Source organism: Ctenocephalides felis, unplaced genomic scaffold (genome assembly GCF_003426905.1).
Source record: "Ctenocephalides felis isolate EL2017-DRISC unplaced genomic scaffold, ASM342690v1 CF-g0.4_SCAFFOLD_01604, whole genome shotgun sequence".
Taxonomy (NCBI): Eukaryota; Metazoa; Arthropoda; class Insecta; order Siphonaptera; family Pulicidae; genus Ctenocephalides; species Ctenocephalides felis.
The window spans coordinates 10,071,529-10,084,560 of NW_020537758.1; the positions used below are offsets into that span (position 1 = coordinate 10,071,529).

Here is a 13,032-nt window from a genome sequence, read left to right on the forward strand (position 1 = left end):
TGATATATATTAAAAGCCAATTTTCCGTAGTAAATAAAGTATTTACACAATTGTTGTTCATGACACAATGACTGTGTTTAAGAATCTTAATTATTTAAATAATTATCGGTATCAAGAAACCAACAAAAGAAGTAAAATTCATAGTATTTATACATATGAACCACTAGTACTTCAACAAACTCTGTTGTCTACTATTTTGCGAGCATATCTTCATCTGATTTCAGCATGAGATGAAACAATTAAACTAATAAATCAACAAAATGAATTAAACTTTTTACAATAATATTTAAATAGCTAAATATCAATACTTATAGTTATTTACAATTATTAGGAAGTATTTGCAACTTGTCTTGAAGAAAAGACACTTAAAGCCAATTATTTAATTATTATGTATATTATGATATTCAATATTGAACATAATTTATTCGCCATAAGTAAGTCTTTTTAAACTAACATATATAACATGAAATATACTCGAGTGGTTTATCAATGTTTTAATTATTAAAATGCTTATTGTAAGACAATGAGATGAAAACAAAATGCAGATATATTATTAATAACAATTTCTGATTATTCTTATTCATTACTAGTTTCTAATGGATTCAAAACTTCTCCTATGAATAGAATTGTTCCACTTGTCTCGTCTTGAATGAAAAACATAAAAGGTCTTGTCGCCAAGAAAGATACCTCGCGGTCGTTGCCAAATTTATTGGTCAGGACAATTTCTAAAGAATAAAATGTAATATTATACACATATGAACAAAAGATATATGCAGGGTGCGTGTGTATGTACCATTTAATATACATCATTACCTGTAGCAGCATATACAGTGCTTCCTTTCTCGTTAACTTCAATGCCAGCCTTTTGCATTATGCCAGATATTGATAATGTATCCTGTGGCGAAAGCCCTCTTGCAATACCAGGCAGTGAGGACGTAGTTGGACTGAACACAGACTGCAGGCCCATCTAAATAACAAAATTGCAATTTCAAATTAAATAATTCTAACTAAATATGCTCTCGATCAGTAGCCTTACCTCTTTCAAAGTATCAACAAGTTTTGCTTTGAAATCAAACTTGTACTTTGGTAAGGTAACATTGAGTTCGACTTCATCCATTAGCCACAATTGCTGCCTCAGAAGTTGGGCATTCAAATTCTGTTGTAAATGTTGTAATCCGTTTCTCATTGTGTTTGGCAATATGAATATGGCACTGAATTTTCCACCCTTTGAAGAAGTACAATGTAAATAAAATAATATACATATATATATATATATATATATATATATATAAAATTTACCTTATATGGCATTCTTAAAATCCTCGCATCCAACTCTTTTGAGTCATGATAGAAAAAGACACCTTGCTGTCTCATAAAAGGTACTGTGATTGGCCTAATAATAAAAATTGTGATAAGTTTATTACACTATTTATTTATAAAAAACATTTGTTGATTTTTTAAATTATAAATATATATATATATATATATATATATATATATATTAACAAAGTCTAATAATCGGGCATAACATCAATAAAAAACATGAATTTTTTTCAAAAATTTATTTTAAATCCATACGTTTCGGCTATAATCCTAGCCTTCATTCAGTGGAAAAATTAGTTGATCTTATTGTTAAATTGGAAAATTTTAATAATCCATGGTATTAGGATATGGTAATGCACTACACTATGTATTATAAACATTAACTTGAAATTACACAATATTTTCACAAAATACTGATTTGAAAAAATCACAAATAGATAGTGTGTTATTTGTAGACTGGTTGAAGATGTAATATATATATATATATATATATATATATATATATGATGTTAGTTTTGTTGACGTTGATACATATTTGTAATATTTTTGCAGCCATATAATATATATATATATATATATATATATACACCTAAGTCTGTTTTTACACGGTAGATTGGTTCCAGAAAAAGCAGTGTAAAAAAAACGTGTAAAAAAGACATTGATCTTATACAAAAATGGGTGATTTGTTCCTAATCCCTAAAACCTATTAAAATTAGTGAAAAACAAGAATTTTCAATAACAAGAATTCATGTTTATTTTATAAAATCAAATATAATAAAAAAAAATCAAAGTAAAAATTGTTTGTACGCGCTAAAGGGGAATTCACTTAAATCTTTAAGCTAGTGTTCGCAAACTATCGATACTATCGATGGTTTCAGACTTTTTTCTTTCATAAATACTTTTTTGTGATATGAACATACTTCGCAAAAATTAAATTTGACAAAAAAAAATTAAGTACATAAAATTCCAAATCGTGCTAAATGGAATAAAATCGTGTAAAAAAATTAAAAATATCAATTTTCAAACCGTGTTATATCAAAACCGTGTACAAAAAGACCGTGTAAAAACAGACTTAGGTGTATATATATATATATATATATATTAAAATATAATTAAATTCTGTATGTAATTTACTTATCGACATCCAGGTAGAATTTTCCCAACGTTGTATTCTCCTCAGGAAACTGTTTTCTCCATTCGCCCTTAAAGTATATGACGTTCAACAGCACCATAACAGCACCATAAACATCCGCTGAAGCAAAATAACTTTATCAATAACCGATCAAATAAAAATCAATTTTATTAATTATTAAAACTTTACCACCTATCGTGGTTGACCAATTTTATTAATTATTAAAAATCTTATTACCGTGGTTGACCAATTCTGTAATGTGTCCCCTTGTAACATTGGCGACCCACTGATTCATAATGGTAGCACTATCGTATTTGGTGACAGTACCATCACTGTTATTTTTATTTATTCCATTTGTGAAATCTATAGACACGATATCCGAATCGTAAAACATTTTGGCAATCGCGTTGAATCGCTGCCTTGGCTGTATCATGTGGGAAATGTAAATCCTGGTGTCGAAATCTAGATGGTAAGCTGGATTCTTGGCCTGGGGGAAAATGAAATATTGGCATAAGTAATAATGTTTGGCTGGATTTTGATTTTGATGTGTTTTGAATGTATTCAACTACCTTAAGGGAAGCTATAATTTTTCCTGCACGTTCCCTGTTGCTCTGGTAACTATCAGGAAGGGAGAGTAGTCTCAAAATTTCCAATTTAGTATCACCAGAAGCACCTTCATATAGCATCATCAGCAGTAATTTTACGCATACTGGGGAAACTAGAAGATTACTTGTTGATTTTGTTGATAAGGTCTGGAAAAAAAAATTACGAAAACATTAATTCATTAATGTTTCATTAATTTGTTAAAAACATTAGTGAAAGTTGTAAAAATACTTCTCCGTAATATTTTTTTAACTTTTTAAGGCATGTTATAGTAATCGGAAAAAATCGAAAATAATTAATTAATAATTAATAATTTTTATTTATAACACACTTGGTTTTTAGAAAATACTATAAAACTAGTGGTGCATGGCATCGTGCCTCAAGGCAAATTGCAGGAACTTTCCGTACAGTAATTTAAAATTTTTTAAAACTCAGAGAGAAAAATTAGAATTTCTTTGTGAATTTTAAACTTTTTTGCACATTTTTGAACATTTGAAATATTTGAATATTGAAATGAATGCATTTTTTGAAAATTCTGTTTTTTTATAACTAAAATTTTTTGATTTTTTTTAAATTTCGAAATTTCTTAAAGTGCAAAGTTAAAATTATTTATTTGATGTATATAATTCAGCTTTAGAACTTTAGCTAGAATTAATTAAAATTCGAATAATTTTCAATACTCAAAAAAAATGTTTTTGGAAATAAAAAAAATCCAAAAATTTATCGTTTCGTCAACACAAGCAGAAGTTCTCTCAAAAACTCAGTTCTCTCAAAAACTGCATTTTCTTGCAAATTTAGCTTGATATCTTCAAAACCGCTGGACCTGCCTCTTCCAAAAACCAATCAATCACAGTACATTTTAAAATTTTTAAAAGGTTAGAGAAAAAAGTGATTTTTTTAACATTTGAAAAATTTGAATATTTAATAAAATATTATATTTAATAATGATTTAATTAATTCAATATAATATATATTCAATATACTTTTAATATCTCAGTCAGCGTATATTTCTAAAAGTGACTATAACAATACTGTGAAATTTGTAGATTTATAATTTTGAATGATTTTTTGAAATCATCAGTGATATCTATCACTTAAATATTATACAAATTCCAAAAATTATTAGGTTTTCCCTTCAGTACAATTTATATTTGCACGTAATTCATAACAGTAATGTAAAAAAAATGTTTAAAATTTGGAATTTACATTATTTTGTTTTGAATATACCAAAAACTAAATTTTCACAGAAAGATAATTAAATAGCACGTCTTCTTCAAAAATTGAATAATTAATAAGATAATTAAAAACCACATCATCTTCAAAAATTAAATAATTAATATGATAATTTATACCACATCTTCTTCAAAAATTAAATAATTAATAAGATAATTAAATACCACATATTCTTCAAAAATTAAATAATTAATACGATAATTAAATACCACATCTTCTTCAAAAATATTAATAAGATAAATAAATACCCCATATAACCTCAAACAATTTCTGAAATTTTAGAACATTGATATTAGTTAACAAGAATCCTTCATAAACTCGGATCTTCTATGCAACCCTTGTTTAATAATATAAATTTATTAATAAATATTTCTAATATTTGGTATCAGATACTGTTTTAAGCTTACTAGACCCCCACACGATTTTCCGTGATTTTTTGTCAAAAAGCGATCGATTTTATGGGCATTTTTGGACCCCCTTGGTGATACATCGTGATATTTAGAAATGCCTCCCCTCGTAATTTAGAAATGCGTAAAATTTTTCAAAAGAATTTTTCGAATTTACGACAAAATCGTATTTTTTTTCTTTTTGAAAAATTAGGTAAAAGTTAAAACTAAATAAATAAATTTCTTACTAGACCCCTCTCTCTCCCACGTGATTTTTCGTGATTTTTTGTCAAACCCCGCCTCCCCCTAAAAACCTTACGTGATAAAAAGATAGATGCTTCATATTAATAAAGAAATCTTTGAATTAAATTGCTTCTTAAAGATTTCTTACCTTATAAAGTGCCCAATCAAAATCCTCATCAACCGCTCCTTCGAAGGGAATGAAATCATCCCCCAAATCCCATCCCGTAGCATTTTGTACATCTGGCATCGGCATGGGCATATTTCTCAAATTATTCGAGTTTTGCACAAAATTATGTGGTCGTGGTGCTTGTTGATCGTTCATCATACCACCATACCATTGATTTTGGGGATGAACTGGTCCATTGTAATAATTTTGTGGTATATTGTTAGAAGGGGGAGCCCCGAACACTTGTTGAATCATTTGTTGATCAATATTTTGGGGCGCTCCTGGAATTATCTGGGCGACCAGGAAAAAAACTGGAAAAAAAATTAAATTAATATCATTATAATTCACTAAAGTCAAGCAATTCTAGGTCCTTCAAGGATTTTGATTATATTTGAAATCTATAACCTCAAGTAAAAAATTTATATCACACTGCTTAATATCAGACTGGCTGAGGTTAGGATCGAACTTGGGACTATTTTGTGTAAACCCCAGGTTCTTAACCATTAAACCACGACAAATGTTTGGAAATAAAAAAAATTATTTTGTTTAAGAAATAAAAACATTTTTGAATTTCTGAAGGTAACGCTAATTTTTATATCGATCTTAAGATGATCCTATCAAAATTTTGAAGTGCAATCAATTTTTAAAATCCAATAGTAGTAAAAATTTTATATACTGAAATCATTTGTACACAATTGTTTATAAAGTTTTCATACAATTATTATAATATCTATTGTATTAATTAACTTCCCGTAGGGTAAGTTATAGTAATCGCAACAAAATCGAAAATGAAAATTTTTATAGATCTTTACGTTTCAAAGGTTTCTGAACATTCTGGCATACCTTAGAAAAAATGGATGTATCTGTGTGTGTGTGTGGGATACAAATTTTCGTCGACGATTTCGGGAACACGGATCAACCGATTTGAATAATTCAAAAAACATTCGATTCGTATTGATAAGGAGACGTGCTTATTAGTTTTTGGCAAAGGCAGGTCTAGCCGTTCCGAAGATACGGGGCAAAAAGTGCCGAAAACGATCAGTTTTTAAGAGAAAGGAGCGTCCGATTTGAATAATTCAAAAAAACATTTTATTTGTATTGACTAAATGAAGAACTGTTCAAATTTTTGGAAAAGCAGGTCCAACAACTTTGGAGATATGGAGGAAAAAGTAAAAAAAAAATGCCATTTGGCGGTCAAAAATGATTATTAGACATATGCACATCAAATTATTAGATATTTTATAGAGATTTTAACAATAAGTATATTTTTTTTTACATTCCTATGGGTTCCGTACCAATGTTTACGCGTTAGACGGCGACGCGGCGCTTACGCGCTTTGATATTTCGTCCTTATGCAGTTAAAGCAGTACGATTGCTTTGAAAAACAGTTCAGAATTTCCAAAATGTTTTAAAATAAATGATTTAAGATAGAATGATTTAATATGGTTCGAAATTCTATTAAAAGTTTCAAATTATTGATCAACTTGATTGATGATTATTATTATTCATTATTTTTAATTACTCGAATTTTAAATTGCGGTACGGGAAGTTCCAGCAATTTGCCTTAAGGCACGATGCCCTAATTGCCTTAAGACAGAATTCCACTATATATAACAATCATGTCTAAAGCCTCTGAAAATTTAGAATACTAATTTAAACAAATACTCCTAATTATATATAAATATATACATATTTGAATTTTGAATTTTTTTGAAAGTAAAATACTGATAAATACTCACAACAAAATAAGAACATTTTTCAGCACTATTTTCACAAATATTTTAACTATTAATAATTATATTATTACTGTGTCACCTACATATCACAGATTGAAACTAACAAATAAGTCAAATCAAACATCGACTTTTAAATCTATCTCGTATATTTTTTATTACTTTTCAAATTGCGTAAATGGTTTTTCGATATATTTTTACGATCATCGTGGTTTTCATTAGTAATTATTATATTAGAAAAATATGCAAGACTCATCTAATACCGCAAATTGTAATTAAAATTACAATAGTCGTTAATGTGAATTATTGTTTCATAACTATGAGGAATGACTAGAGAAGAATTGATTTATTATTTCTTGGAATAATTAATTTTAATGGTTATTGGATGAAATATCTCAGTCGTAATAGGAATGTATAAAAAGAACTGCCTTAAAGAACTATATATGTTTAGTTTATAACCTTATAAGTTTTGTGTTAATTGATTTAAACAAAAACTAAGCGTACGAAATAAATAATTCAAGTATTTGTCGTTTTTTGTTTCCAAAATTTGGTTGAAAAAAATCTCAAGAATATGTTTCAATGTCAAAGAATTCAAAATTCAAATATGTATATATTTATATATAATTAGAAGTATTTGTTTAACTTAGTATTCTGAATTGTCAAAGACTTTAGAAATTTGTTATATTTAAATTGTTATATATAAATATTTGGTCAGAGTCTCGAAAACCAAAATCGTCAATGTAATTTGTGTCTTATTTTTTGTTAATAATAGATATTATAATAATTGTATGAAAACTTTATAAACAATTGTGCACAAATGGTTTTAGATTATAAAATTTTTACTACTATTGGATTTAAAAAATTGGTTTCAGTTCAAAATTTTGATTGTACTAGGAATTTCAAAAACAAGACAGGCCAAGCAGAAAAGAACATTTCGAAAAATAAAAATTTAAGAGAGAATATCATATACAAGACAGACGTGGCTGTAAAAAATATTTTGAGAAATAAAAATTTAAGAGAGAATTATTAAGTACAAGACAGACGAGGTTGCAAAAAATATTTCGAGAAATAAAAATAGAAACAAAAATTTTGAATCATCTTAAGATTGATACATAATTTAGCATTACATTCAAAAATTCAAAAATGATTTTTATTTCTTTAACTGAATCATTATAATTATAAATATATACAAGAATTGCGCAAAATTTCCGTAAAAAATAAATTGATGTTATCAAATTTATAACTGACCTTTGTGACCTCGAATGTAAATAATTTGTCTTATTTTTTTCTTCTTTATAACGTACTATAATTCTAAAACTAAATAATTAATTTTTGTATAAATAAAAAATCTATTTTCCAAGTTTTTTGTAAATGATCACATTTTTATTTGATTATTAAATATTTTATTTAATTATTGAAAATTATATATATTATAATTCAACTTTTTAACTTCCCGAAGGAGAAGTTTCTGTTTTCATCAAAAAATCCGATTTGCTAATTTTATGTTTTCTCGACGTTTCAAGCCATTCTGAATCGAATGAGACCAAATTTGGAAAAAGTATGTGTGTGTGTGTGTGAACAGATTTTTTATTTTTACATTTCTACAGGTATTACTACTATTACTACTATTACTATGTAACATTATTTAGTAAATCTAGTTTTAAAAATAACATCCTAAATAAATTTTAATTATTGTTTTAATTTTAATTTAAATGTACAGGCTGTGAAATAACATTTTCATAATTTTGATTTGATAAATAATGTTACATACATATACATATCACTTGTAAAAAATGTAAAAATTAATAAGAGAAATATTATTTTGGTTGCCAAATATATCAAATATACATGTAAATATATATATATATATATATATATATATATATATATATATATATATATAGAATTTTATGATATGAGTGGAACGAATATTAATTGTTTAATATGAACAAAACAGCACTCAGATTTGTTTAACACAACTTTATTTATATATATATATATATATATATATATATATATAAATGGTCACATTTTTATTTGATTATTAAATATTTTATTTAGAAATTGAAAATAAAGAATAATAGTTCCACTTTTTTATTTTAACATTACTACATGTTTAACATTATGTGACATCATTTGGTAAATCTAGTTTTAAAAATAACATTCTAAATAAATTTTAATAATTGTTTTAATTTTAAATTAAATGTACAGGCTGTGAAATAACATTTTCTTAATTTGGATTTTATAAATAATGTTACATACATATACATATCACATGTAGAAATTTAAAAAATAATAAGTAGAATTATTATTTCATATTTTCACTTGACGGTTTGGCTGCCAAATATATCAAAATATACATGTAAATATATATATATATATATATATATATATATAATAAAATAATTATATTCTCACCTGCACTTATAGTACCCAAATTCATCTCGTCTTGCACTTATTAACAAAAAATCTCAATAAATCCACAAGAACTAAGGCAAATTTCATTCAGTCTTTCAATAAATGAGTCCAAGTCAAACCATTTTGCAAATAACTGAAACAGAATCGTACAGAACCGTTTTAATGGTCGTCGATCGGGTCAGTTTGTTGGTTCTAAATTTTTGGTAAATGTAAATATATATTATAAATTCGTCGGATTCAACACTACATTGACATGATTACATGATTCTTCGTCCGACGTCGAGGCGATACTGTTGTGGTGGATCTTGTTGACACTGAAACCTGTTTATTGAAATTAGCAATTCATGTTTGAGTGAATTTTATATGTGTTCAAATGCGGGGCTTGGTTTTACAAAAGATATTATGATAATTGTAATAATACACACACAGGCACTCAAACACACATATGTATATATACACCTAAAAACAAAACACACACTGCTTTATACACATACATACATACACAAACACACATATATATACACACAATATACATGATATTTAAGCAAGAATAAATACTGAAAAAAAATTTGTTATTTTATTTTATTTTTTTTTTTTTTTTATTATAATGGCATCTGACATGAGTCATATTGCCAATACTGAAAAATTATAAAGAATTTTTGCTTAAATATAGAACCTTCAACCCTGTTGTTGCAAGGCCAAAGCTCTTACCACAAAGTCATGACAAGACTTAGACAATTAATAGCAAAAACTATTAACTTACTGCAGGCTAAGTTACTGTAATCGTCCAAAACTCAAAAATGAAATATTTTGCATATCTTTTCGTTTGGCATACCTTATTATTAGAAAAATATGTGTGTATTTATATGGATACAATTTTTCGTCCACGATTTCGGGCGCATGGATCAACCGATTTGACTGATTCAATAAACATTCTTGCTTGCTTGTATTGACAGTGTGAAGAAATGACTAGTTTTTGAGTAAAGCATTTTTTTATAATTTCAAAATTAAAAACAATAAAATTTACAGTATTTATAATAATATATTTGAAAAGATTTGAAGAAAACGTCGACGAAAAATTGTATTCACACATACATCTATTTTTTTAAAGGTATGCCAAAATGTTCAGAAACCTCTGAAATGTAAAGCAATTCAAAAACATTCGATTTTTGGATGATTACTATAACTTACCCTACGGGAAGTTAATAAAACAAAAATGTTACTACATTTTTGATAAACAGAAAGATAATATAATGAAATTTGATAATAAAAAAATTGTAATGAAATTTGTCAATAAACATTATTTTGTAAAAAATATTGAATTTACCATTTTTATATTTTTTGCTATTTTTGGTGTTCCAATATTAATTGAAATTTTATAAAAAATATCTTTTATTAATTGTTATGAGAATTTTTTAATTATTTTAGATTTTCTCAATAATGGCACATATCTAGTGTGAAAACGTATAAAAAAATTTTACTTTTTAATTATTTAGATTTTTTTAAATTATTTTAGATTTTCTCAATAATGGCACATATCTAGTGTCGAAATGTATATAAAAAGATTTTTCTTATTAAAGTTTTTCAAAACATTTTTTTTTTAACTGATTTGAGTGTTTTAGATTTTTGTTTTTATCCTGGTTGAATTACCGAATGATGACACACATCTGGGGTCGAAACGTATAAAAAACGTATAATATTTTTCCTTTTAACGTGTTTTTGTGTACCATATTTATTATCATTTAATATTTTATAGATATTAAATGTAATTAAAAAAAGAAATTTCAATGCATACGATTTATATTTAACGATCTTAAAAATTCAGATATATTTGAATTTCTAATTATATAACGTGACATAAAATAAATAAAAAATGATATTTGATTACATTACTTGATAACACTAATATTAAATTTAAATCATATTTATTGAATATCTTGAGAATTTAAAAAAGTAAAAAAATAAAATTAAAAATATAAGTTTGTGCAAAAATCTTGCCTTCACAGAAGCAAAATCATAATACTACATCCTGCCCAATATAGATGACACGTAATTACTACCACAAAATAATTAAAAATTTAATTAACCAATTTTTAGCATGTATATCAAAGCATTAACATTAAAATTAAAAATAATTAAATTCCATCAAAATTAACGAATTTCAATCACAATTACAATTAAAGAGGAATTCAAGGTTCTGCATATTTAAATTAAATATGTCACGATTTATTGAATGAAATAAAAACCTTGTAATATGCAAACCAACAATGGTGATATTTATGTAAATTCTTTTTTGTCATTTTTTCTGGTACAGGTCGTCATCCATTTAGAGTAAAATAAATAAAAATTCGCTAATGTATTTGAATTGTGGCTCTTTGTTGTATTCAGAGTTGGTACATATCGCAATTATCGTATTCGTTTGGAATTCCCGTATGACGCTTTCAGGTAATAATATATATATATATATATATATAAATATATATATATATATATATATATATATGTATATACTTCTGTATATTTATATATACTTCTGTATTCATTTAACGTACATTTTCACCAAATACCTGTTCTTGCACACATGAAGAATAAATATAAAATATACTCATTTGGTTATAACGCACATAAGGACAAAAATTAACATTATAATGCACTTATACAAAGTACATACAAACTGACTCTTATCATGTAATTCAAACCGTAATTTATACTCCACATATTATTGTTTTTTCATTTAATATCAAAAAGGACTTACCGAGTCTTATGTACCTTCTGCTGACTTCTTAAAGGGCCTCTCCTTTTCTAGATGGCAACCCAAACGGTTTTCCTCACTATGAATAATTTGAACACTGATTAATTTTTTGTTAGTATACATCAAGCCGGGCAAGGACTATTTTCACTTGTAATTTGACCAAAGCCTTAGGCCTTACCCAAATACCCATAACTTCAAACTAGATTTTTTTCTGATTTTTCTCATAATGATCAATAATGCTTGACGTTGAATTTTGGGACACCCTGTATATATATAAAAAATTAACTACATTAACCGAAAAATGATCACAATTTGGCTAAAGCTCTGGGCTTTACTCAAACACTCAGTATTTTCAATCTACATTGAGTAATTTTTTTTCTGATTTTTCTCATGTAAACATCAGTTATGTTTGACGTTGAATTCTGGGATACCCTGTATATGTTAATATATTTATAACACACAATTATTAATGAATTTAACTAATAACATATCATTAATACAAGTCACTAATGATATGTTTCATAATTTAATACATACTTAAACAGAAAAATCACTTGTTGACATTGAAAACTTGACTCCAAAAATCGTGATGATTTCTAATAATTATAATTAGTTTTTTAAAACAATTTATAAATTTAGGTTAATTAAAACGAATCTAAAATCTAAACTAATTACGAAGCAAACTCGTCAAATTATAAAAAGTTTTTCTTTATTTTTGTGCTTAGTCTATTATCTTGAATACAAATATTTGACTAGATACAATCATATAAATACAGGGCGATAATACAATACAATTAATCGTAAATACTACTCAATAACAATAATTTGTGCATAATAGTATAAAAATCGAAATCATAGCACTTAGTTTTAAAGCTTGGTCAACTTATTACTATTAAAATGTAAGTAGGCGTTTTAATTAAATTTATGTTAACTATTTCGTGTAATATGGCAGTCTATTCTTTGGCACTAGAAATTTGCCTGATGAAACCATCAAAAATGATAAAAAAAAAACCTGTGGTTGAGCACTTTAAAAACTAATTTGT

General features: G+C 26.1%; 1 protein-coding gene across 1 annotated transcript; it reads right to left on the bottom strand.

Moving 5' to 3' along the window:
* Positions 1-481: 481 nt before the first annotated feature.
* LOC113373328 (serine protease inhibitor 27A-like) lies at positions 482-10,501 on the bottom strand (the record flags this gene model as incomplete). The annotated part of the gene is made up of 10 exons (XM_026613638.1): positions 482-725; positions 814-967; positions 1,037-1,225; positions 1,300-1,393; positions 2,458-2,575; positions 2,693-2,942; positions 3,025-3,207; positions 5,069-5,397; positions 8,425-8,450; positions 10,464-10,501. Coding segments are annotated over 10 exons (1,530 nt in total), but the record flags the coding sequence as incomplete, so codon positions are not given.
* Positions 10,502-13,032: the final 2,531 nt, after the last annotated feature.